At 41.4% G+C, this 27,935-nt stretch overlaps 1 protein-coding gene across 1 annotated transcript; it reads right to left on the bottom strand.

Moving 5' to 3' along the window:
- Positions 1 to 262: 262 nt before the first annotated feature.
- LOC120756497 (vasoactive intestinal polypeptide receptor 1-like) lies at positions 263 to 27,808 on the bottom strand. The gene is made up of 13 exons (XM_040072965.1): positions 27,728 to 27,808; positions 17,417 to 17,516; positions 14,042 to 14,149; positions 13,185 to 13,294; positions 10,855 to 10,952; positions 9,293 to 9,425; positions 8,676 to 8,829; positions 6,936 to 6,996; positions 5,989 to 6,058; positions 5,356 to 5,447; positions 4,658 to 4,787; positions 3,762 to 3,803; positions 263 to 1,507 (listed from the first exon to the last, which is right to left on the bottom strand). Exons 1-13 carry the CDS (start codon positions 27,758 to 27,760, stop codon positions 1,319 to 1,321), a joined length of 1,320 nt encoding a protein of 439 aa, XP_039928899.1. The 5' UTR covers positions 27,761 to 27,808; the 3' UTR covers positions 263 to 1,318.
- Positions 27,809 to 27,935: the final 127 nt, after the last annotated feature.

Genomic DNA, 27,935 nt, shown 5'->3' on the forward strand with positions numbered 1-27,935 from the left:
TTGACTTTGTTTCTATTCACACAGTTCTGACAGAAGAACACTAAATTAACTTTGAAGCAATGACCCTTTAAAAATCACTGCTGACTTTCCTGTCAGGGGAATTTTCTCCTGATTTTTGTTTGATAGCTATCATGATGATGACTCAATGGAAATCTTGTAGAGCTCTTCACTTTCTCTAGGTTTATTTTCCCCTGGTGACTTTCTTCATTTCCCCCTTCCTTTTCTTTCTCCCTTTTCCCTTTCCTTTTTCCTTTTTCATTTTCCCTTTCCTTTTTCCTTTTTCATTTTCCCTTTCCTTTTTCCTGTCTCCTTTCCTCTTTCTTTTTCTCCTTTCTTCTTTTCCCTTTACTTTTCCTCCTTTCCCCTTTTCCCTTTCCTCTTTCTCCCTTTCTGTTTCTTCTTCCCCCTTCCCTTTTCCTTTCCCCTTGCCAGGTCTGCTCATGCAATCAGGACTATTGTTCAAACACTTTCTTTCCCAGTTTTATAACATTGGTAGAATTGGGTGTTTCACTGATTGATCTTCAAGGTTCTGAACCTCTGTCCCACAAAAAAACCCCACAACATCTGGGCACTAAGAATAGGTCTGTAAGTGATTCTGAGCACAGGGTGGCCCAGCTGGCCGCTGGCATTCAGTTTGCTCTGATTTATTCCTTCACACATCATCTGCCTGATATTCCACTGCCCCGTATTTTCCTTTGGACAAGAAAGGGTTTGGGATCCTCTGGCCTAATTTAATCACTGTTCAACAGGCTTAGAGGAAGAAAAAAAAAAAAATCAAGCAGGAGTTTTGTGTCTCTTGTTTGTGTCACTGAAGACAGTTTGAGTTTCCTTTTAAAGCAGATTACTGTTCTATAAGTAAGTGCTTCTCAGGTTTCTGTGCTTCTATTAGATTGTCCCAAGACGTCTCGAAACAAGTAGTAAAGCATCAGAAATCATTATGGCAAAGCTTGGCCAGCAAATAACCTTTTCAAATGATGGTTAGGAATCATGGTCTCGGAAACTGGAAATTTTGGGAAATGCTAACAAGGATATGACAAATGTGCCGGGCCTGGGAGGAGTTAATGTAAGGATTTTTCTGTTTGTTTGCTAACCTGATGATTCGCTCTGGCTCCAAGTCTGGCTTTTCACAGCAAAACAAGAGTGGTTTATGCTTCAGGGTTGTGATGCAGATCTGCACCAGGTGAAAGAAGCAGCCCCTGTTCAAGACAAGGAATTTCCAGGAGGCTCCTGACACTATGGAAAAGCCACAAAGGATCCAGCTGGGCACCTCTTGGTTGGAACATTGCAGTGTCACAGCAACTCGTCGTGTTGGGAGCCCTCAGACAGTGGTGACACCATCCTGGAGCGCAGAGGTTCTCCTTTTGGGGCTGAGTTTGTCCAGCAGTGATAACTGGGTGACGTAGTTGACTGGGCTGGTTTCTCTGGACAAAGCCCCGTGTTTGTGGGTGAAGGTCAGGTACTCCTGGTACTGCCACTTGCACAGTTGTTTCTTCAGCTCCGTTTGAACCTGCAGGGAATTGCAAACAAAGAGAAAATTAGGGCTTGATGAACACTGGAGGTTCAATATGCCGAAAAGTTTGCCTGAGTACTTAGCCCATGTAACTCAGGATTAAGCCTTAAATACATTTTTAGAAGAACCTGAACTCTGTACTAATTCCCTTTGAAAAGAAACAGATTTAATTTCAAAAATTCAGAGGATGGCATGCAGAAGTACTTTTGGACATCAGGGCAAGGCACTGGCAGTATTTTATCATTTTGGTGGCTCTTATTCTGCCTTAATTTTCCCTGTTAACCACACAGAGACGCAGACAACCCCTGAGTACAGCTTCATGGATGGGTCTCTGGATATTCTAAGAATTGAATAAATAAAGGGGACATTTCCTCCACCAATCCAGCATTCCAGCTCTATCCTAGCACACCCAAGGCCCTCCAGCACTCCGCAGTTTCATCCAGACTCATAACACCTTGCCTGGCAGCAGCACAGTCTCTCACATTGTCACAGATACTCAAAGCTGCAGAAACACACACAGAGAAAATAGTAATTATCTTTTAGGATTGCAGGGAACCACAACAGATGCCAAGTGGTAATGAGTGGCCAGGCTGCTGCAGGAGCAGTTATCCCTAAGAAACGTGGAAAAAAGCCAACCCAGCTTCATCCTGGGGCAGAGATCAGGCTCTGCCTGTCCCGATTTCAACACTTACTGGATTTCTGTGTTGTGAGGTGCAATATGCAAGCTATTAAAAGGCGTTGAAGCAATTAAAAGGCTGCTGGCAAGGAGTCTGCGATACAGAAGGCAGGCTGAAAGCAGAGTTTTCTGTATTCACAGCTAAGTCTTGAAGGGACTCTCTCAGAATGGCTGTTATAAATTGTTCTCCTAAGTAACAAACACCTTTTAGGAACTACTCATCCTTGGGTAGGGTTACTTGCACCTTGCACCTCCATTTAGCCATTCCTGTGAGGTGCTGGAATGTGTCCAGTGAAGGGCCATGGACTCGGTGAAGGGATTGGAGAGTAAATCCTGTGAGGAGCAGCTGAGGGATCTGGGAAAGGGACTCAGCCTGGAGACAAGGAGGCTCTGGGGGGACCTTCTTGGTGTCTACAACTCCCTGAGTGGAGGTTGTAGGTGTGGGTTGGCCTCTTCTCACAGGGAACAAAGACAGGAGAGGGAACGGTCTCAAGTTGTTCCAGGGAGGCTCAGGTTGGACACCAGCAGGAATTTCCCCATGGAAAGGGTGCTCAGGTCTTGGCAGGGGCTGCCCATCCCTGGAAGTGTCCAAGGAAGGGCTGGAGGTGGCACTCAGTGCTCTGGGCTGGAGACGAGGTGGGAATTGGGCACAGCTTGGACTTGGTGACCTTGGAGGGCTTTTCCAACATCAATAATTCCATGTTCTATGAGAATTGTCCAAGTTTAAGCCACTGCAGAGACTGAGGCACCATTAGTGTGTCATTCTCAACTAACCTACTCACTTTTCTGAGGATGAGATGCGGTTTTATGTTTACTCATCAGTTTTGATTTGTTCTGCCATTTTGGGGGAAATGCCGGAAAAATTAGTGAGGTTTTTAAATGACAGGCTCGCTATATTCTTCTGCAAGTTTACCCAAATTTTGCTAATGTTATAAGACTAGGAAAGAAAGTGTTTGAACAAAAGACTGGGAAAGGGAAAGGGAAGGGGAAAGAGAGAGAAAGAGAAAGAGAAAGAGAAAGAGAAAGAGAAAGAGAAAGAGAAAGAGAAAGAGAAAGAGAAAGAGAAAGAGAAAATAGAAGAGAAAGAGAAGAAATAGAAATAAAAGGAAATAGAACACCCAAAGAGAAAAGAGAGAGAACAAACCCTTTCCAGGTAATTATCAAAACGCCCTACCAAAAGAAAGAGAAAGGGAAAAAGAAAAAGAAGGAGGAAATGAAGAAAGTCACCAGGGGAAAATAAACCTAGAGAAAGTGAAGAGCTCTACAAGATTTCCATTGAGCCATCATCATGATAGCTATCAAACAAAAGTCAGGAGAAAAGTCCCCTGACAGGAAAGTCAGCAACGATTTTTAAAGGGTCATTGCTTCAAAGTTTGTTTTATGTCCTTCTGTCAGAACTGTGTGAATAGAAACAAAGTCAACAAAGGCACCAAGGGGCAAAAAAGATGTGGGAATGTCATGGTTTCAAGAGCAGATCAAAGACAGATCTGTTCTGACAATAGGAAAAGAAATTAAAAAATGAGAGGAGACTGTGAATTTTAAAGGTTTTGATAATCTCATGGACTGGCTACTCACCTCTGCATTTGAGAAGCAGTATAGGAGAGCAACAACAAAACCCTAGGACAGGGAGGGTAGGGAGAGAAAAAACATGGATTTAAAATCTAGATTCAATAACAGACATCAGGTTTCATTCACAGCTTGTGTAAGACAAGAAAAAATGGGTATTTCCCAGTTTTCTATTGGAGCTCCGGCAATGTGACACTTCTTATTGAGCTTCCACAATAGAATTAAATTCCTCAATGGACTGGTGACATTTTATTTTTATTATTGCCCTTGTAATGAGACAACAAGGATTAACTTGCTGTTTACTGTATCCTACAAACAAATCCTCCCTCAGATAAGGGAAGCGTGGCAGACGAATCATTTGCAACACTGATCAATGTGGACAAGGCGTGGTGGGGTAGAGGGAAAAGGGGAAGGGAGAAGACCTCAGCTGTTCAGTACAACTGTACACACGAGCTCTGACCCTCTCAAATCCATGCTGCTGTTCTGAGTAGCGGAACCGCAAAATAAGCAGAGATGTTAACATAGTTCACCACTCCTAAAGAGTAAGAGCAGAGCAGGTGGTTATGTACTCTTATTTCCCACCCCTCTTATCATTATTACATGTGAAATCATTTTCAATTGGTACACCTTAATCCACAGACTGGTCTTCACGGCATTCTGCCATGTTTATTCAATAAAAGTAGCTATTGTATTTACTTTTGGTGATTATTCATATGAAGTCTGACTCAGAGGTTTCAAATAATAGGGGAGCAAGCAACAGAAGAGCTGGTGAAGGAGTGAGATGGGATGAGTGAGTTGAATTTGGATGCACTAATAAATCATGCCCTGATAACCAGCCTGAAGTGTGGTGTTACAGACCAAACATCTCAGCCTGTTGAGATTTTGTAAGATTTTGTCCAGCTTACCTGAAACGAGCCCAGGCCCAGCTCGATATAAAGCCGAGCCTCCAGACCAGTGCTCTCTGGGAAAAATGCAAATACAATGTAGTGCACCCCAAAGAGGGGGATCAAAAGTAACGTGGATTTTGCAAGGCGCCTGGAAAAGCAAGAATTAAAGAACAATGCGCTGTTAGAAATGAGAAATGGGTGACAGCAATTTTGTGTTGCAAGGTTTTTAAATTCAATTCCAAATGGAGGCAACTGCATCCAGAGAAGTTATGGGCAGGACCTGTGCCTGCACTGATGGGATCTCCAGTGACTGTGAAGGGTTTGTAAACAGCCAGGACTGGGTTTGGTTACAGATTGTATCCTGTTACTGCAAAGAATTTAAAATAAATTATCTGCATCTTTCTCTGTGTGGCCGTTTGTGTGGAAAGAACTGGGAGTGAGCTGGATTCACCACCTGACATTTAATGTTTACACTTTCAAGCTTTTGAAGATTCATACTTTGTATTTCACTTTGCCCTTTGACCCCAATACATCCATCCCACATTTCTTCCCCTGCAGAAAAGCAAGATGTGACATTTGGGATGAAAAAGAAAGTTTGCATTGTCATTTCTTCTCTTTCTATTACAAGAGGAGTAGAACATTCTGTTCTCCTACCCTTAATAAATGTCTTACGGCAGTGAGAACAGGTCAGCCCTAAGAGACCAAGAAATACTTACACAAAGTGGCTTGAATGGCTCCCTCCTCCCTCTTGGGATTTCAATTTATGGACTAGAATCCTGATCACATTAATGAATATAATAAAGTTAATCTGTAAAGACAAGACAAAATCTAAAAAATTACTGCAAGCAAGGACATGTCTTCAGTTGATACAAATAACTAAAAATCCCCACATTTAGGAATTACGCTGCTATAAAACAATGCTCGTCTGTTCTCAGCTCAGATCAATAGCATAAGAAACAATAATTATCTTTCCCACCAATATATAGTTGCACATAAAGTACGATGAAAGTTATGTTGAATTATTGTAGACGTACACATCTAAATATCATTTTATGTTTGATTTTAATGCCTTGTAATTCTGGTCAGAATATTAAATTTAGATTTTAAATGTAGATTTTAAATGGTATAAAAAAGTCCTCTCTGTTCTTGTCATTGTTTATGACAGGGATTATACCAGATACAGACCTAAAAAACTGATTGCTCCCTCCCTAAATTCAGGTGGTATAAATTCATGGATAAGGGAGATTTTTTTTTTTTGTCTTAACTTACAATCATAAGAACTCATTTTAAAAGCACTCTAGATAAAATGATCTATATGCAGAAACTCAAGGGAAAATGAAAAGCCTTACTAATACAGTCAGCAGGATGGGGCCTTTGATGATCCATAACACCACTCCATTTTCATCATCATCCCAACATCTGGAACAACAAACAAAACCAGGGTTTTTATCTGTCCCACGGGAGTTTCCCGTCACACACAAAAGCACTTCTGCCACAGGGAAGAGAAGTGGTGGACACTAAGTTTTAAATCACTGTCTAAATGTCCCTGGTTTCTGTGTAGTTTAATGTAAAGAAAATTTAATCAGCAAGAATCATAGATTAAAGAAGCAAAGCAAAGTAAAAAAAAAAACAAACAACAAAAAAAAACAAAAAACCACCAAACAAAAAACAAACAAAAAAACCACAAACAACCACTTTTGTATTTCCAGGCTTCTTTCCTGCTCTTCATACCACTCTCAACTTCTTATTCAACTCTCATGAGTTCTGAGCAGGTGGGTATAAAACAGTATCTTTTCCAGCTGATGTGAAATGGTCTGAAAGCCTTCAGAATTGTTTACAGTGAACAATATTTCTGTCTGGAGCTCATGTCAAAAGATACAGATAAAAATAAAACAAAATAAAATAATTGAATGGAAACAAAAGGAAGAAACTACATAAGACAACGTTGGTCATTTGGGAAGTTCTTACTTGAAGAGATTAGGGTTAGTAATTTGTGGTTGACTTTACACAGAGGCAGCAATTTTCTTGAAATGCAATTATTTCAAGGACTGGGCATTGGGAAACTTAAATAAAATTTCAGTAGCTAATGCGATATTTCCAGGTTTTGCTACCCCATGCATAGACATGAAAACCGCAAGACTTAAATTATTTTCTCACTTATTTATGTACAACTTTGAATCATGGGAGCTTTTCCCCTTTACCTTTTTCTGTACACATCATTTTTTCCCCACCAGAAAAAGAGAGCACCATAGAAAAATAGGATGTCCTGGTGTTCCTTATCCCAGCTCTGACTCACCCAGTGTTCTGTTGATGGATTCGTGTGAGGACCCAAGCAAACATCACAGCAGTGGGAGCTCCTGAGCAAATCAACAGGAACACAGTAACTGGTTTGAATTTCATGTCCCATGGAATCTTTACTCTGATAGGTTCACAGTGCACCAGGTTGGATTAAAGGTCAAATTATGGGCCAGACAATTTTCAATAACTTTATGAAAGAATTTAATTTGCACTCCAGGGAAAGGAAAAAGGAAAGGAATGAAAGGGCAGGAGAATGAAATCATGGCAAAGGGGAATAGAGGATGGTGTGAAACTGCATTTTCAGAAACAAATGCTAAGAATTACTTGAAGGCTTTACAAGCATTTGTGAAGCTGGAATAAACATTTATTTAGCTGGGGCTCTTTTATATTTTAAATTGTGGCCAACAAATACTCCTACAGGAGCTGAAAGAATTCACATTTTTGTCCCAAAGACCTTCTACTAGTCACTCTAGAGCAACCAGTTGATAAGAATCCCATGAAAATTTAACTGAATGCAGGATCCAGTGGTTTATAGCCTCGTTTTATCACTGCTTATCCTTCTACATTTTTGACTGGGGTTTTTTAAGGCCTATAAACCAGAAATTGCTTTTTCTCTCCTCCTGTGGAATTGAATTTCCAAAGACTGAGTGACTTTCAAAGCTGCCATGACAGGGACTCTAATGTGAAGCAGGTGACAGTTTCACTGATTATTCTATAGAAATATAGGTAATTTCTTTCTAAGTATCATTTGACATCTGTAGGAAGGGCCCAGAACTTGTCCTTCCAAATTTTAGCCCTTTGCTCAAGTCCTTTAAGCTGGGTCCTTGTTAAGTTCAAGCTGGCTTTTTTAATTAATGAGAAGAAATATTTCCCTCCACATCACGTAAGATGTGAGTTACCCCTGAGGTATTTCTCACCTTCCCTTGGTTGCAGCAGGAGACGAGGATTACCGCATTATTAATGGTTGTTTGCTTTCTTATCTCAAGTTTGCCATGATTAATCAAGGGTTGAGAGTCTACTTTCAGACAATCCTATTTGGAATAGCTCCAACAAAAATTTAATTACATTAAATAAAGTCTAAAAATCTGAAGGTGAAGGATAAATTGATATTTATTCAGGATAATTTGGATTCCACTTCTAAGTCAAAAAATGTCATTGTAACTACTTAGTTTGAGTGCCTGTATTTTAGAGTAGCCAAGGTGAGACATGGGAATATCTGAGAGTCACAATAAACCGTTCTGAACAGTGAAAGAAAACCTATTTATTTCGCAATCCTATTCTGAATATCAGAGGTAACTTCAATTGTTGTATAACCTCAAAAGATTCCTTAAAGTCACGAGATCTCTGAAAATAGAAGAAAACCAGAATTGTTTGATTCCAAGGCCTGGACTCACATGATTCAAGACTGTTCTGTCAAATTCTGCTTGCTAAAAACAAAAGGCAACTTAGTCACCCAAACTTCTTTAGTCAGTGGAAGAATTCAGCATATTTCTAGGATATTATCCAGCCATATCACTCATCCTCTTCAGGAATGGATTATTCACCACTGTGGTGCAAATAACTAAGATATAAAAGGCAACACAATGATGTGTCTTTGATGTAGCAGCACTGGATGAATGGGGAAATTCCCTCTGAAAAGTGTCACCTTCAACAGGCTCCTTTTTACCTATTTAAGATTTTATCCACTTCTGCAAGCAAACTGAAATGCTGAAGGCACAAAGACGAAGGGAGTACTGACCCCAGCCAGTAAATATGAACCACCACACGAACTTCTTGTTGGAAACAAAGGTCAGCAGCAGCAGGGTTTGCAGGTAGATCCCTTCGATGAGAAGCCAGAAGAAATTGGCTAAAATGCTGAATTGGAAGAAGGCCACAGCAGCCTTACAAGCAACCTGGAAGTGCAGAGGAAGAAAAAACTTTTAGGACCACTCTCGTTATGGCTGGTTTCTATAGAAATGTAGGCAAAAGTCAGTGTTGCCAAACAAGAATGAAGAAATAACAATTTCTGTAAGTTTTGGATTTGTAATTTAAATTGACTATATTTTAGACTCTTGAAAGGGAAATATTGTGGGTTGGTGGGGTTTTTTTTTGTTTGTTTGTTTTGTTTTGTTTTGTTTTTCCTAGCAGATTAAATTCTTTATTGGTAGAAATCATTAGAGCTTCATTAGAGTCAACAGACCTAAACAACAAAGCTGAGTGCAGCCTTAACACTTGGTCTTTGGGTTTGCTTAATATTGTTTGCTTAAAGATTTCAGTTTTAACAACAGGAGAAATAGGAGGAAAACATTTCCCTGTTTCCTTCAGGTAAAGAATTAAATGTCCAGCTAAGGGTGAGAGAGAGGGGAAGCTCAGTACCGTTGACATGAGGCAGTGGTCCATGGTTTCATCTGCAAACAAAACAGCGTCTTTGGTGAAAACAGCAACCGCTCTCAAGATAAAGGAGACAAACAGGTGCATGTGGATGTAATTCCGTGTGCAGTGGAATTTCCTGGAGTGGAAAGAGAAAATAAGAATTGTTCTGAGAGAAGTTTCTCAGGGTCTCATCAAAAGTCAAACAGGAGCAGAGGAGACTGCAGACACCTTGCAAAGCAATAAATGATCTGTCACTATTTGAGAGGCAGAGAGACAGGAGGGAGCAGAGAAGTCATTACCTTTCTCAGCTAATAAAAAATTCCAGGATAATTGTCCTTGGATCACCACATATTTAAAGGAGATGCCAGAAGCAGGGAGTAACTTGTGGGACCCTTGGGCTGCACTATGATAATACCTCTTAATAATTTTTAATAACTTTTTTTTTTGTTGAACAAGCTTGCATCAGGTTTTTCAGTCCATTTTGGGTCGAAGGAAGGATGGAATTGTTGTCTGCCACATGGGGTGGCTGCCAGAGCAGTTGCCCTAAACTGCATCAATCTGATGAGAAGCAGCTGAGGGAGCTGGGAAAGGGGCTCAGCCTGGAGAAAAGGAGGCTCAGGGGGGACCTTCTGTCTCTGCACAACTCCTGATAGGAGGGGACAGCAGATGGAGCTGGGCTCTTCCCCCAGGTTCCAAGGACATGACAAGAGGGAAAGGCCCCAAATTGTGCCAGAGGAGGTTTACACTGGATATTAGGGAAAATTTCTTCATGGAAAGGGTTGTTGGATACTGGCCCAGGGAAGTGGTTGAGTCCCCATCTCTGTGGGTATTTAAACACACATAGCCCTGGTGCCTGGGCTTGTGGGTTAGTGATGGACTTGGCAGTGCAACAGTTGGGCTTGATCTCAAATGTCTTTTCCAGCCCGATATTTCTATGTTTCTCTTTCCCTAGTCTGCCCTGTGGACGTTTTACCTTGAGCTGAGGGAATCTCCCTCAATGTTTGGACACATCAGCCTCGTGCTCCTGGGTCCCTCTGTAAGGACCACGACCTTTGGGGCTGCCAGCCCACTCCAGTTAGGGATCTGCTCTGTGCTCTGCCTCAACCAAACCCCAGATCCACTTCCTAATAGCCAACATCATCAAATGAGGCATTCAAATTTAATCAAATCTCTTTTTATAGCTCTCACTTATGGAAGCAATGGCCCTTCACAGAGGGAATGGACCATTTGGGAAACTCTGGTTCTGGGGCATGGGATACTGTTTCTGTAGTCTGTCCTGCCGTGCACTGTAAGAACGATCAAAAAATGTTAAAAATGATCAAAAGTTAGGGAATATCCACTGTATGGTGTCAGTAAGGTGATTAAGAGATGCTGCCCAGCTTTATTGTTTTAACATCTGCAGGGAAACACTGCAGCAGGAATAGAGAAGGACCCATCACCATCAGAGGTGTTATGCCTTAGAATGATTAGAAAACAACCATTAAAAAATCCCACAAAACAAAACCACAGAGGATCTGAGAGAAATTGTCTTGAGGCATCCTGAGAAAAAGCCCATTTGTATTTACCTGAAGGCAGCAAAGACAATTAGAGCCGTAATGAGCGAAGTCACAGATGCTGCATAGCCGGCGGTGTAGACACGCCAAAATGCAGAATAATAGGATTTCTGTGGGAAAAAGAGACACAATCCAGTGCAGGGGGTTGTGCTGGATGCACCCTGGGGTGCTCATTCCACTGGGACACATTTCCCTTTCTGGTCAGCCCCACAATCTCTCTGTGCTGTTTTTCATGCTCAAGATCTGCTTCAGGATTTTCCCTCCACCACTAGCAAATGTTTTCCTTTGCGTCTGACTTAACCTTACACAGGAGAGAAGTTTCACAGGCTCATCTGAACCCTCTGAGCATGATCAACCGGAAAATATTAAGTTTGCTATGTAACCATCTTGTCTCGTGTCAGTACATAAAAGCTCTGGAGCCCTGAAACGTTCTGGCGGGAGATTTGTGAATCTATTACTTTAGACCTGGGCCAGATTCAATAAATATTGATTTTCATAAACAGCTATAGCTGAAAGAAAAATAAAACTCTTAAATTGCTGGTGAGGAAGCTGAAACATTGATAAAGAGTTACATCATGCTGTGGAGGTAAGTTAAAGCCAAGAAATTCAACTCACAGACCTTAATTCTCTGGACAAACAGTTCATTCCTTGCTGTATGTTGTAGCACTGTAAATTCTTTATAATTTACTTGGTTTTAATTAAGACCTATATCCTAAGAAATCCTAATCCTATGTCCAATGAAAAATAAAGCTTGTTTACTTGGCTTTAACTATGCAAATTTTATTCTGGTTCACTACAACATCACCTAATTATTTAAAATCCCCAGAAACGAAATTCTCTGAACCCAGACAAATTTCCTCCTTATAAACCCAGTGGACAATTTGTTCTCTAATTGATCCTAAATCTGTTTATTCAAAAGGCTGCAATTCTAGGCTGAGGCAATAAATTAACAATTTTAAATAGGTCCATAAAAAGATCTTGTAATTATAGGAATCATCCCGGTGTTTCTGAGATAGTCCTGATCTTTTATACAGTATTTTCAAAACACAGCTGAAAATTAGAGAATAAGTTATTTAATTGAATAATGAAGAGTTTTAATTGATTTTATCTGGTTTTGCAGGATGGATTCAGAAACAACACTAAATACAAAACACATCAGAAGTGCTCACTGTACATACAAAACACAAAGTGTTTCTCTTAGGACACAATTGGGATTTTTACTCACTTCCCTGTGTGTGCAGAGCAGCAGAGATTGCTGATCTTATCTTCCTTTTGTAGTCAAACCTTGTGGATTTGACTGGAATAACAAAGTAAACACAGCCAGAGCATAGACAGCAGCTCTGTGCAGAAATTTGCTATCCTGTTGAAATAAAATACAGCTCCTGACTTGACTTTAGCTTAGATCATCCAGAAATAATGTCTGGTTTAGCACAGTCCAGGGACTGCTGGAGAAAGCCACCTGGAGAGGGAGTTAGCTCCTGTGGGAGAATCCCCTGGGGCTGGAGAGCTGTGCTCCAGAATACACATCCTTTTATTAATCTTACATCCCTTCTGAACTGTTCAGATAATTTCCAGCATCCATCTAGAAGGCTTTTAATCAGTTATTTAAGTTTTGTAAGCATTTATTTAAGCTTTTAAAGCATTTATCTTTCCCCACCGTACAAAGTACAAATATTCTCATTTGTAGAAGGTCATTGAGCTCCAGATATGAACTCCGGTATGATGAGGAGGAATGTGGGAATTTAAATCATATCAAGGTGTGGATGCGAAAGAAATTCTGAAGCTTAATTGAGCACAAATGATGATTTTCAGACAGGAAAAATATTCACTTCCTGCTCCACTGAATACCTGAGACAAAGTGTGGAAGTACTCAGTGGCATCCAAGTGTTCCCTCCTAAGGATGTGTGTTGACCATCAGGCTATAAAGAAATACTTTTTTCAATGACTCAAAGGAAATCTGGAAAACAATACAAGTAGGAGGCATCCAAAGGAATTTTCCCTGAAAAAATCCCTGAGGACTGGTGGGAAGGGCTTCCCTGGGAGATGTGTGCATGGTGAGGATTTACATCGTCTCTGTCAGATTTAGTTAGTTTGTTAGTTTGGACAGGTGAACTAAACATAAATTTAACACCAAGAGGGGACATTTGGATGAAGAGGAAAGTGCTGGCTGCTTCTCACTCACTTTATGTTAAGCCTAATTTGTTAAACAAGTTCTAAATATACCTAAAAGTTTTGAGTTTAGCACTGAAAATAAGTCCTGACAGGACTCAGATGTGTGAGGCATCCAGCTACTCAGAAAGAAAGCTCTGGAAAGGTCCAGAAGCAGGAAACCAAACCCCCACCTGATCCTCAGGTCCTTTACTGGAACCTTCATCAAAGCCACAGGCAATGGTGTATGGTGGGAACGGCTCTGACCAATATTCCTCCTGTGTACAGTTCCTCTGAAGGAAACCTTCAATGGGAAAACACAGCAGAAAATTAATTAGGGCTGCTGGTGCTGCTGTTCTTTAAGTTTTGATGAGCAGCAACAATTTCTCATTACTCCTTTGATTCCTAAGTGAGGGACTTACACGTTTAGTCATGTTCAGGGAGATTAGCTGTAAGAATGACAATATTCTATATATCTATCCTTTAAAAAATTGAGGGTTCCCAGCATGTTCCCAGCCATTTCAAGATGCAGAGGGACTTGCGGATTTCATGTGGGAAATCAACCCTGCAAATTCATTCCTTCCACAGAGGAAATCAATTTATACACTTACAACATATCTGGGGATTTTGGGAAAAGCCCTGAGCTGACTTTTCCAGACTGGAAGCTCCATACAAGCTTTGATCTTGGTCCTGCTCTGACTGGAGGATTGGACTGGATGACCTCAGGAGGTTCTTTCAAATATTAATTTATGTGCAGTTTTATAAATCAGTGCTTCTACAACATATTCCTTTATAAATTTAGCAGCATGGTGCACGTATCCATCGTATTTACATCACCAAAGAGATTAAACAATTCAGTAGAGCACAACGCCAAACATAAAAATTGTCAATATTGACCCCAAGCTGAGATGTGTATTTGGATAATTACTGAATGCTGACTGACATAAGAGCATTGTAAATCAGGAAAATATTAAGGAATTCTCAACTACTAGAATTAATAATAAAAAGAAAAAAATAGAGATAAGAAGAATAGGAAAAAAAAAAATCTTGCCGTGGGTACTGGTGAATTCTTCAAAAAATCGTGGGCAAGGAATTTTAACCACTTCCCCAAAAGTGGCTGTGGGCCAGCAGGTTAAACCATCCCAATCTCTGGCACATCCTGTAAAAAAAAAAAAAAAAAAAAAAAAAAAAAAAGTGCCTTTAAGTAAAGAAAATCACAGACAACATCACACATTCGATCTTCCATAATGAGATTGTGGCTTTCCCACTCATTCACATGCAAGAAGAGCCACAGCAGGACGTGCAGCTCTGCAGGTGAAGGAGTGCAGTGTTTTCCTTTTCTCCTTGAATGCATCCTTGCTCACACTTGGCATTCCAGCTGGACCTTCCCCCTCCTTATCTCATGAGAGAATATACATGAAATTCAAGCGGGCACAACCCGAAAGTCAAATTAGTTGGAGCTCTTTCCTGTTGTCAAAACAAAAGCCGCTGAAATAAAAGTATTGAATAATGATTAACACTTGAGATTTCTTATTAATCCTTTCTCATTACTTGAGATTCCTCATTACAGAGTCTAACTGAGATACATCAGACTTAAAACTCAGCCTGAAACTCTTAATTTCATGTTTAAAAACCTACCAATTTCACCTGGCTTAAAGGAAATTCCAGCTGAAGTCCCAGTCTTAGACAATCAATGGCATTTTTGCAATGAATTTCCAAAGGGATTAAATTCATCCCAAACCAGGAGAACATCTCAGCATTACAAAAAACGACCATCAGCGGGAGTAGGTGTGACTGGAATTCATGAGGTTCCCTAAAGCAGAGACTGCTGGCTGATGGCACAGGGTGTGCTGCTGGCTCTGAGTGCCCTAAAAAAGGGTTCTCAGAAGTTTCAGTGAATCACAGCTCTGTCACAGCTGCATCACACCGAGACTTCGAGCTGTTGGCAAGTGGGCGTGGGGGCATGTAAAAGTGCCTGGAACAATAAAAAGCAGCTTCATGCTCTAACCAGAACTCATCTCTAGGTAGTCGTAAGGAGGATATAAAGCAGGGGGTTGGGTTGGGAGGTGTCATTTTCCTTCTCTGATTCTTTTCTGCTGCCTCTGCGGTGGATGACAAGGCAAATCTTGAAGCTGTCAAGTTGAAGTGTCCAAGCAATGCTTGCCTGGAGCTGAGTAAAGCTACTCTCTGGATTTCAGAAAGATAGTCCTGAGAATCTCCCACAACATTATCCTCACATCACCCTCGGGAGGATGAAATTCCTTGTACACCCAGTTTTCCAGGGAAAATAGAGGCCCTCACTCATTAGCTGTAATTTTAACTGCCTCAAACATGTCAGTTAATCTCAGCTACCTTTGTGAACGACAGAAAGACAGAGACTTCCAGCGCTGATTCATCCCAAATGTCGGTGGCTCCTTCCTGAGGACAGGATGAATCACACCCTGCAAATACCTGGCTCCCACTGATGATTACAGCCTAAATTCAGCTGCTAATTGTGAAATTAATGAAGCCAGGTAACATCAGTCCCACTCAGACATGTACTGGCCCCCACACTTAACAGCTGGAACAGTCCTTCTTAGAAAGGCTCGGCAGATGTGAGGAGCTGGATCTAAAAATCTCTTTCATTTGGCATTGTAGAGTTAAAAACTATATTTGTGTGACCTTGTGTAGGAACAGAACCTGTGTGTCTGAAGTCTTAGAGGTGATTTATTTCCTGTTTATATCAAAGGAACTGCTGAGCACAGAGGCTGAAAGGGAATTTTTCATGCCAAGGTTTCCAGGGGAAACTGGTGGTGTCCAAGTCACCCGAGACTCCATAAAGACAACTGCAGTAGGAGTTGTATCTATGTTGTATCTTTAAGTGTTGACACCACAAATATTTGAGTCTTGTTCAGTAATCCAGGAATTTGTAGACAATGGAAAAGAAAAAAAAAAAGAAAAAAGAAAAGAAAAAGAAAAAAAAAAAAAAAAAAAAAAAAAAAAAAAAAAAAAAAGTGGTTTTAGGGCTTGATTAATTTGACCTATTTTACACATCTGCTCCAAAATTAGAGGAATTTCACCCTGGGTTCTGCTGGTGGCATTCATTGGACGCTGCTCTAGACAAGAATAATGTGGAACTACTTTAGATTAAAAACTCTGCCACAGAGACTAATTCCAGCACAGATTCTCTGTGACTGCTGAGGTTTAAACCTACAAGCTGTGATCCCTCTGTTAGTCTTGCTGAATTCCTGAAAACTGAAACACAAGCAATGGACTTTTACCTATCTAAGTGGAGTTTTATCATCCAGATAAAATATTTGGGATAAATTATTTTTCCAGCTCTAATATTTAATTTCAAACTATATTGAGAAAGGCTGTAAATACCAGAGCAGACTTTCATTAAAGTCTTTCCTTATCCGGAGAATAAAAGGTGGAAAGGGGAGCTTTGAGAAGTTCAGAGTGGGTAAGGCTGAAGATTTTTAAAAAGTTCAGCGGAACTCTCAGGGATTTTTATTTCTTTTGCTACAAACAGGATTCTAAAACCATGTAATTACTTTTGTAATTTAAGAGGAAGATGCCTGGAATGACATCCTGTAATGCAGGTACCAAATGATTTTTGAAAATGCCTAATTTTCAATTGCAATTTTTGCAATTTGGTTACATTTGCAATTGGTTACTATGTGTTCTAAGTGCAAAATTTTGGACTTACTTCGAGTGTCTGTGAGAAATAACACCAAGATGAAATAGGAAACTAGATGAGAAACATGAAACATGGGAGAGATTGGAAACGAAATATTTTGGGGTTAGACTCTGATTTTCACCAGGCTGCTAAAGACAGACTTCCAAGTGATTCCAATGATTCTGTCCTGACTAAATGCATGAGGTATCTTTGTTTCGTAATTCCTCTGCAGAAAACAAACATCTTAAAATTCATGGAACTGAAAAATCCCACTGAGGTGGATTCAATTTTTTTCAAAGAAAAGCTTACCATAATAAAATGTGACTGAATTTTTGAAAGAGTCTGAACATTTTGAAATTCCATGTTGAGTTATTTGTCAGCATGTTTCCACAATGCCAAAACCCCAGGAGGGAGCACCTTACAAAGCATTCTAAATATATTTTGCAGGCTCTGTTACGTGTTCATTTTGGTTTTTTCAAAATTTATATCTGAGCATGTGATAAACTTCTGAACACAATCACAATAAGTCTTTACAAGCCATCATATAATGATTAAAATCATAAAAATATAACATTTAGAAGAACTTGGGATTTTCTTTAAATTTTTTGCCCACATGTAGAATATTTCCACCAGATTAAAAATAACTCCCAATGTGATACAACTTCAGCTGTGTCCTCAGTACCTTCTGTGGGAGTTTCTTAGGAGTTTTGGATGTAAATAAAGAACATATCAATAATTGTGAGATATCCCAGCTCAAAGGACCCTTACCTTTAAGGTCAGGTGAAGCAGATTCGTTGTGCTCTGAGCAGAGAGCCTCCTCTTTGACCACCTGCTGGAATATTTTGCATTCTGGATGGATTCCCGTAACCTTGGCAAGAAAAAGACAAAAATCCCCCAAGAACTTCTGTGATTATCAGAATGAGGAAAGACAGTTTGTACCTCGTGGTTTATACTTTGAGGTTTAAGCATGCGAAAACTCCAGCTGAATTTGGAGGACAGTTTTTGTTTGTTTGTTTGGGGTTTTTTTGCGAAGAGAACATATAAATGTCAGGAGGGGTCTGTGATTCCAAATAATTATTAATTTGTTTACATTTCTGAGTGTACATTCCATATGGATTCTTCAGTGTGGCATAATAATCAGCTTGTACAGCACCTCTTCTCCAATCTGGAAATTTTTATCCCCTTTCTTTTGCAGTTATGTTTTCCACAAAACTTGAATGATGTTCACAGTTTTTGGATTTTCACATATTTACCTGCTGGCCAAAGTTGGCTGTGGGATTAGTCACATCAAGTTCTCCAAATTCTAAGTACAGCCTGACCACAGAAATATTTCTTCTCCATAAACTAACTAAAATTAAATAAATTTATTTAAAGAATGGTAGTCTTGGCCATAGTTTAATCTGAAAAAAAAATCAGTGAATGTGTATCTGAGGGTGTTGCACACATGTTAGACTGAGGAGATAACCCTATTTTGACAGATGAAGAAATGAGAAAAAAAATTAATGACTTGACTGGGAATCTTAAGGTTTGTTTGTTTTTTTTTTTTTCCCATCTCACAGATTGAGATGCATTTAAACAGTTAAATGGATTTCTAGACTGCAGTTGTTGAATAGGGTCTAAATTCATCCTCTCAGCTACAGATATTTTGTCCCATTTATTGCCATCTATTTTGCTTGACCTCCATCCCCCACTCCAGAAGGTTTCACAACCCCTGTAGTCCTTTATCATAACTCCTGGGACTGTGAAGCTGCTCTTAATAATCTGCACAACCTCAAAATGGTTTCCTCTGCAAAGACAAATTAGTTCTGAGAAAGAAACTACGTGTCAGTGTCTACACTTGATTTGTTATCTCAGCTTCTTTTGCAGCCCTTGAGGATTTCAAGGATGTCTCAGCCCCCCAGAAATGCTTGGTGCTGTTTGGGGTGTTAAAAGGTATCTCAGACCTCTCGTAATATGTGTTATTTGACGTTTCAAATGCTTCTACACACTCATCTTTAGGAACTGAATTAAAGTGAGTAAAGAAAGCCATAGAACTGTATTCAGAGATCTGGACCAAAGCCTCTTTTGGGATATTGGGATCCTCAAGACATAGAGAGTCTTATATTGAATAGAAATTCTCCTTTTTGTTTTGTTTTGTTTTGTTGCTTGCCTCTTTCTAACTTATGCTATTCGAGACAAAGCCAAGGGTTCAGTTAGCAGGGAATTTAATGGAAAATGATGGATTTAAGACTTTCCAACATGTTTTTGAGGAAGACTGTAGGCTGTTTTAACCTCTAATGGCTTTGAAAAGTCAATGTCGATGTGAACATCACTTCTATATTGCCTTTTCAATCTCAGCAAACTGATTTATTGGCCTTCAAAATGTTTCCAGTGAGCAGAGCCACCAGGATTTCTTTTTGCTTCCACAGAAATGCTACTGGAAGTTATGCAGATTATTCCGTCTTAGCAATAATATCTGCCGAGGGGCAAAAATTAGACCACAACTTTATCTTTAAAAACCTCTAAAAATTCTGCCTACATTTGGGGTTTAAAGTAGCATAGGCAGACTTGTCTTAATTATGAGGCCCCAGAGATGGTTCATCCATGCTAATATTAGAACAGAAAGAGGATTAGGGCCACTGTTTGAAAAGAAAGTTAAGACACGGTGCTTTTTCATGCATTATAAATCTCCAGTGGGTAATTCAAAATACATTTTATAAATCAGCTTGAGTGACTCTTAAAATAGTACTTTTTGCTCTTCAGCTGTAGTAACTCAATTCTGGAATGAAAATTTTCAGGTGTTAATAGGGTCCCTGCTCATCACTTTACATTCAAGCAGACATTTCACTTTGCAGTTTGCCCACATAACAAATGAATTCTCTGAGTAGAAGTAACATAATAATTGCTCCATAAATCTCTCACTATTTCAGTAGATGAAGGTGGATTCAGCTGGACAGGGAAAAAGCCATCCCTCTACTTTCTGGAATTTCTGGATTCTGTTATAGTGATATTTTTACATTTGGAATGTTTAAAAGTAGTGGCAATTTGAGATGACGCTCTACCACATACACTGGGTCCTCTGATAAAAAGTTATGCTAAAAGGCATAACCCAAAGTGCAAACAAACTCAAAGTGCAAACAAAATTTGAATTGTCTTAGAAAAGAAGAGCTGAGGAGTGGTGGGTTAAATTAACTCCCACCTCCTGCCAGAAAAGCTGGGAAACCTAGAAACACACAGAATCTGTTCTGAAAAAGTTTCAGAGGAGGAAGAGTTATCTTTTCTCCAAAAGTCAGTCTGAGAGACACAGGCAGGTGGAGTGAGGAACACTGAGTGGGTGTGCCAGACTCCTGCTCAAGGCAGGCTGCATCTCCTGCCTTTTCTCCTTTGGTGAATCCACACCTGCTGAAACAGAGTCTCCATCGCCATCATTCATCAGAGCTGTTGGAAAAATGGACAGGTTCTCACTTTACAATGTCTGGGGAAGCTCATATCCCACCCCTGGGGATGTCTTTAGTTGGTTTTGCAAGTGACAGAGGAATTGTTAAAACAGGTCCAGCTAATCCTGCCTCCCGAAAACTGTGAAAAATCATCAGAAAACATGATTTCATGGTTTCTTTTGGAAATCCTGATCAGCTGATAGTGAGAGCCAGAGGTTAGGGAGATGCTGGCACTGATTGCTCAGAGAAGCTGTGGCTGCCCCTGGATCCCTTGGAAGTGTCCAAGGCCAGGCTGGACATGGCTTGGAGCAAACTGGGATAGTGGAAGGGATCAGGGTTGGGACTGGGTGATCATTAAGGTCCCTTCCTACCCAAGCCATTCTGGGATTCTCGGATACCCATGGTGGTTCTACAGTTGATCCCGCTGACACTCAGAGCAATTAACCATTGGCTCAAAGTTCGTTTCCTTCTGGGTTTCTGGACTTGGAGTGGGCGGGGCGACAACCACAGGAGCCCAGACTTGTTATCAGAGGCCAGCGCAGAGATTCAATATCACTGACACTTCAGGGTTTGAAAATCAGCATCAAGCCCAATTTCAACCCACAGTCTAGCCCCTAAGAGACAAAAACGAGGCTGGCGTTGTTAATTTACAAACATGCAGCCTCGCTGAAAGCAATGCCACTGTTGGACAGAAAAAATAAAGCAAAAATGACACATACACAAGGAATCGAGCAGTGAGGATGCTTCAATTTGTTGATTTTCCTCAGGCTTTAAGAAAGACGTTAAACCACTGCATAGTAAAAGAAAAACCTTGTGGGCAGAGCATTACTCGCAATTTGTTGTCTATGGCTTATTTTCTGTTATTAGTCTCACAATGCCTTGAGTGAAAAGTTTTTGCTCTAATCTGCCTACGAGGGCTGGGTGATGGGGTTTTCCAGAAAGCAGGAGCTCTGCATTCGGACATATTATGGCAATGTGGGAGGCATCTGCTGAAAAAGTGGCTTTTGTAGGAAAGGAGTAGCTCCTGCTCACTATAAAAACGGAAAATTTAGGAACAGAGCAGAGCTTTCTGAGGCAGACACATCCAATCTTGTTGGAGTCCAGGGCATTCCTTTGGCTGCCCTGGAGGGTCAGGGACCTGGACAGGGGGGTCTGGGACCCTGGCCCAGAGCCCAGAGGGACATTGGCTTTGATCTCCATGGGAAATGCTTCCTGCACTGCAGGAAGGATTGCAGGGCACAAGAGTGTGAAAGATAGTAGTTTAACTTATCACAGGGTGAGAAAACAGTAGGTTTGGGTTTTTAGTATGGAAATGATTGGGAGCAAGATGGAGGATTTGGGGCGTTGTCTCCTGCTTCTTCTTTCTTCTTCCCTCACTCCATTTTCTGCAGTGATGGTGGCACAAAGTAGTTTAAAGAGATTGGGTCAAAGCAGGGATGACCTGTTTGGTATAAGTGATAGGCATTGGCAAATAATGATAAATAAAGAATACATAGCAATTAGTATAAAAGATAACGAGTGCCCAGTCCGGGAGGAGTCGGGGAGTCACCAGATGCACGAGCAGCTGCACAGACCTTTGTTGGGCACTGAGAAATTTGTAAGATAAGAAACAATAAACAAAGCGCGCAACCTTGAAAAATCAGAACCTGAAGATTCCGCCTCTTTCTTGTGTTTGGCTCAGAGCTTTGCAGAGGGCAAAAAGACTCTAAAACCACCTGAATCTCGGAGAAGAAACCCGAGACAATCTGGCACAGTGTACCCTGCCACAGCAAGAAGTGTGAGAGGCTGATTTAAAATGTTATTCCTTGGATTGATATTTCCCACTCTCTCTGCAGTAACCTGGCCTGACTCTCACTGGAAATAACAGTGGAGTGCTTTCATTCCAAGATTTACCTGTAAAACTTAGAGATTTCAGGAAATTTTGTGGGCACTCCTCGAGGAATCGAGTTTGCATTCCTGAGCATCATAACACAAAGGGGGTTTTTTTGTCAAAACTCACAGTTTTGACTCCTAGTCCTTACCACAAAAACAATCTGGCCTGGAACACAGTGAACACTAAAAAATTACTCATGACAACCATGAGCATGCTAAAAACCTGAGACACTTTGGAGAGAGAGATGTTGGGATTGCATTTCCTTTTAGACTTTATTTTCTTCACATCTTGTAAGCTTATTGCACCGAAACCTTAAGTTCACTGAGACTAGTTTAACTTTTTTTCCTATTTCCTCTGTTCCATGATAGTTTATTTAGTTTAACTTTTTTTTCCTATTTCCTCTGTTCTATGATAGTTTATTTAGTTTAACTTTTTTTCCCTATTTCCTCTGTTCTATGATAGTTTATTTATTTCCCCAAATCTGCACAGAAAAATCGAAGTAATGGCACTTTGGGCTTTGATATATTTATGTTGGACCACAGGAGATTTAGCAAGCACTGGGAGGAGTATTTCTAGCAACATGCCCGTGCCATACCTTGTGCCATTTAATTAAAAGCAATCTTTTCTGAGAGTCCATTCAAAAATGGTGCCCCTGAGCTGATGTGGGGGCAGAAAAGCTGTAATCTAGATGTCACACAAAAGACAGATCTTCACTCATTAAGAAGCCCATTAGCAGACTTGGGGAAAAGTAGGGACATTTCCTATGCTCTCTGAAAATTAGGGAAGTGCTTCAAAGCTGGGCACTTGAATATATTATTCACCTTTGAAAAAGCAATTCCCCGGGATCAAAGAGCCAGCAGTAACACGCATTCTTTTTGAAAATTAATCAAAGCTCGAAGAATTGCCCTAATTCATTGACAAGATGAGAAGGCTTCAAGAACTTGAAGGCTCTTTCCAGTGATCCGTTTCAGCTGCCGGTGCCCTGCGATCCTGAAGCCTCACAAATAGGTTTTGCGTCAAGTACATAAATCATTGACTAAGAATATTCATCACTCTCCTTTCTGCCTCTGTCTCCCCAGCTTGCATTCGCTCAGATCCCATCTCAGATATGCTCTGAAATTAATCCTCTGCTCCCGGTCGCCGCTGTCTGTGCTTCCCTGGTTCTTCTGATATGACTCTGATGCCTGAACATTTTAGTTCTCCCTCGCACAGGCTTGTCTGCCATTCATGTCACACACAGACTCCCACCTTGGAGGATTAATACTCACCTGGTATTTTAGAATACAGAAAAGCACAGCAAAGACAACTCCTGCATCCTCATTTTTATGTGTAGAATTAAATGTGTTCGGTTATTTCGGAAAGTCGGCCAGGATTGCCAAAGACATCAGGCAGGAGCATCAGGATATGCTTTGAAATATACACAATTTTTTCAGTGAAATTTTGATGGGCAGGAGGGGCTTTTAGGATGGAGGAAGAGTCGTGGAGAAAAAAGAAAAAGTTGAAGACAAGTTGAATAACCAACAAAGAAAACCTCAGCCTTTTTCATAAACTTCCCTGTCTGTTGTTCATATATCTCATCTAAACCTTCCATCTGCTTAATTCCTTCTCAAAAAGCCAGGTGCTAATTAAAACTCTTTGAGACTGGGGAACGCAGGATGCTGAAGCCAATTTTCACACGTGCTTTGGAGGGATCACCTCGAGCTCCATGAGCTCCTGTCCATTCCATAAGTACATTCCCAATCACTGCAGAAAAACATTCCTGTCCAAGCCCTGGCCTATATTTAATTCTGGGATATTTAAAATGCCATATGTGTAGTGCTGTGTTCTGTCAGAAAACAAGAAACTATAAAAAATAACCATTTCTTATGCTGTAAAAAAAAAAAAAAAAGTCAACTCAACTCTTACAAGCTCAGTTGCATCCGTCTAAGTTTTTTCCCACCATCCCCAGGCCATGTTAACCACTGTGGATGATACTTTGAGTTTTATCTTCCATGTATCTCCCATTCCGTGCTGCCCAGGGTGTAGCTCTGAGCTCACAGCCAGGGTCACTCAGCTCCCTGCACACAGCAGCCACACAAAACAAATCCTGCTCCTGCTGCACACCAAGGACACCTGGGACAAGTGCTCAGCCCAAAAGCACAAACAACGGTGGCTGGAGGGAGAAAACAAGAAGGATGGGACTGGATAACCTGGAGCTGGAATTGGACAATTCAACCCCAATGTGCAAATGGACCAAAACTTATAAAAGTGTGAGACCCTGTGACCGTTTGTCCATTTTGTGTCCTTTTCGTGACCATTTTGTGTCCTTTTTGTGGCCATTTTGTGTCCATTTTGGGTCCACCTTGGGTGTAGCCCTGTCCGGGCCCTGTCCTGCCAGGTACATCCTTAAAGGCATTTTAATAAATATCTACTTTATTCTCCAGCTCTGACCAGTCTCTGTTCCAGCTCAGGCTTCCCAAGGCACCACGGACTCTGGAAAGCACCAGGTCACACCAGAAGAGACAGAACTCCAGTCCCCAGCCGTGAATTCAGCTCTCACACAAAGTCCTGCCCTCAGCTTCCAGCTCTGACTCCATTCTGATCCCAGAAGCTTCAAACCCCAAAGCTACATCCTCATTTCCAGTCTTTCTCTTCAGTCAGTGACACAGATTATTTCAGGAGTCTTTTTGGCTGAAAATGACTACCTAGAGGATATTTTCTGTGTTTGTTTTCTCTCTCTGACTCAATTACCTATGGAAGAAGGGAAGCTGAGACACTGATTGCCTCACAGTCATTTAGAGGAACATATTTTCAATATTGTTTTCAAGACATTGAAGCAATGCTTGAATGCTCCTCTGTGGATTGGACTGTATTTATATGACTGTGTTTAACTGCATGACCTTATAGAGAACAGCGCTTGCTATACATATTTATCCATGTATAACGTTATATTTATTCACTCACAGGTATCCTTTATGAGAAAACACAGCCATACTAATTTATTTTGTTTATGAACGCTGTGTAATTAATATTACCTTGAGAAAAATTAATTTATCAGCATTCTGCTAAATTGGGTAGAACATTTAATTATTACTAATGCTTGAAGAATAACAGAACACTAATAACTGAGGATCCCCATTTTCTGCTATTGCAAGTATTCCTGTAAATTAAAGAGAAATTTCTCCTTTTCTGTATCATTTTTTTTATTTTTTGCCTGCAGGTGAGATTCATGTCATCTAATCCCAAAGTTCTGAAACCTGGAAGTCAAATTCCTACAGCAAGTTCCTTTAATTGATCTATATTCTTGGAGTGTTTCCATCTCCTCCCAGTAATACTGAAGGAGGTTCAATGAGTAGCTTTAGACCAGATTCCTAATTTTAGATAGTTAATTGTAGATGATTAATCTGAATTCCCCCATCAAGCCTCCCTTAATGATCAGTGAAAGCAGACAAGCAGTTCCAGGGAAGGATTCCTCCTACTTTGCTCAGACACCTGTTTGAGGACAGCAACTGCCTGTACAGGAGCTTGTCTCCCTCCATTAACTCCCTCCAGGCTGAAAAAAACACCTAAAACCAGATTATTCCACACATCCAGCTCCCCATGGAGAGGAATTGAAGGTCTGCAGGGACCAGGCTGGTAGAAGAAGCGCAAATTAAACACAGAAATTTAGCTTTGTTTAACCGGGAGTCAACACCTTCCATGGGTTTGGATCCGCATGTCCATTAGCACAAGAAATGCTTTGCTGAAGGGAATGTACAGCTCAGTGGTGACCAACCCATGTTTCCATTCTCTCTTCAATTCATTAGATCAGACTAAAGCCTTTCCCAGAAACGGGAAATGTACGTGTTTGAAGAGAAAAACAGTTTAGCACAGCGTGAAGGCAGTGAAGGCAGTGTCTCTTCAGCTCCTTGTCCTCTGCTTCCTGACACTCTGAACTCTTTAAGATAGAAAAAGCCATTTTTAGGCATTTCAACCTCCACTGCTCCCTGTTCCCTGTCACTTACCAGTGAATGGTAATTTTTTTTGGTGTCAAGGACTCCATTCTGCAAGGTACAAAGTATATTCTGCAACATCCTTGTGGAGCTGGCAGGAGGTAACAGTGCCCAGTTCCACAGAGGAAGTTTTCAGCGCTAGCCCTCAGGTTTATTTTCATATCTGATTAATGACTTATTTGCAGAACCCTTGCAGGAATTATTTCTCTGCTCAGACATGACCTTTTGAAATAGGAAAGGTTTATTTCCTCACTGCATCCTGGGGGTCTCAGGCCTTCTCTGACCCTTTAACTGAACATGCAAAGAAACCTAGATTGAGACACCAACCCCCCTAACATTCAGAGCACTGCCTCTCACCAGACAAGGAGTTGATGTCCATATTTTGAGGCCAAAATCTGCGTAGATCACGCAAATTTATTATGGGCACAGCCCGCTGCAATATGCTGCAATGTTGAAATGATGTATGGCAGCCCCCAGAAGTGCATGATCCATCACTTCAGATCAGCTCCACTCTGCTGACAGCTGCAAGAAGTTGTGCCTCCATTAGGTGTAAAAAGGCTGCCCCAGGTGCCAAAATCACCTCACCTGCAGCAGTCTAACCCTTTAGGCTGACTGGATTTGCATGAGAGAACAGAATTACACATGATAGCAGCTACTCTGGTGAGGTTTGCATAGCAAGGGCCCACAAGCTATCCCTTGTACATAAATCTGTGTAAATGCAGAGGAAGCTACAAGATCCAGAGGTTGTGCAGGTGCGAAAATTTACATCGCATCTCCTATTATTCTGAAATTAAAGGTCAGGATCAGTCTGTAATTTAGGCTCTCACAGTTATCCACAGAGGAAAGCAGGCCCTAGAGAGGCACCCACTCCATCTGGCTTTCTCAGGACAAGATGGAATGTTTCCTGGGAAGGTGACCCTCTCCCTCCCGACTCCAGCAGGAGCCTGAATCCCAGCCCACGCTGAACATTTCACTGTGAGATGAGTAAGGATTGAATCAACGAGCCCCTGGTAATCACACCCCGGAGGAAAGGTTCCAAACACTGCCCTGAGGCTGAGGATTGAGGGCAAAAAAGAGAAATTACTGTGCTTGGATTTGCACAGATTTTTGTTAAGCATCCCGGGCAGCGATCAGGCAGGGACAGCAGTGCCTGGGTTGTGTCCCTGTGCCCATCCATCCTGCCCGGTGTCCAGTGGCACAGCCTCACCAGAGCACACAGACACGAGACAGCTCATGCTCCTGCTAGTTGAGATTAGAAACCTCCAGCACTGAAAACATCCGCGCCCTCTCGGAGGGATAAATGTCCCCCATCCATCAGGAGGAACTGTTCCTTTCTAGTTATCCTGCTTGTCCTGCAAAGTCGCCTTTCTCCAGACAGGTGGGACAGAGACCTGTCCCCTTCTGTCCTCCTAAAGCCCTGCTACAGCCATTCTGATGCTCTTCTGCCCTCTGCAAACTGCAATTCTAGTGATTGAAAGTGAAAAGTCATTTATCTTGAGGTTGGAAAATTTTAATGAATGGAGCTAGGTCAACACATTAACTCAGGGATATTTCTTTCTCTCCTTCCCTCTAACATCTCTGTCTCATTTAATGGTTTTTTTGGTTGGTTTGTTTGTTTTTTGGTTTTGTTTTTGTTTTTTTCTCTTCTTAACCCTTTCCCCGTTTTCCTATCTTTCTGCCTGCTCCCTGTTAGAAGAAAAGTTCCCCAGCTTCTGCAGACTTTCCCCCACCCCGGCTGCAGTGGGGCAGCTGCGGAGCCATCCAGCTGTGGCCAGATGTGCGGTCCCCCCCCGCCCCAGCGGCTCCCCCGCTCACTCACCAGCGGGAGCAGCAGCCAGCGCAAAGTTCGCATCCTCCGCAGCAGCCTCCGCGTCCTGCCGCTGCCTCTGCCTGCCGTGATGCTGCCAAAAGCCGAGGCTCTGCCCGCCCCCACCTGCCCAGGGCCCGCCCCGAGAGCCCCGAACCTCGCTGAGAGCCCCGGCACCCCCGCAGGGGGACAGGGGTGGGAGAAAGGGGACAAGGATGGG

This window comes from Hirundo rustica, chromosome 1 (assembly GCF_015227805.2).
Source record: "Hirundo rustica isolate bHirRus1 chromosome 1, bHirRus1.pri.v3, whole genome shotgun sequence".
Taxonomy (NCBI): Eukaryota; Metazoa; Chordata; class Aves; order Passeriformes; family Hirundinidae; genus Hirundo; species Hirundo rustica.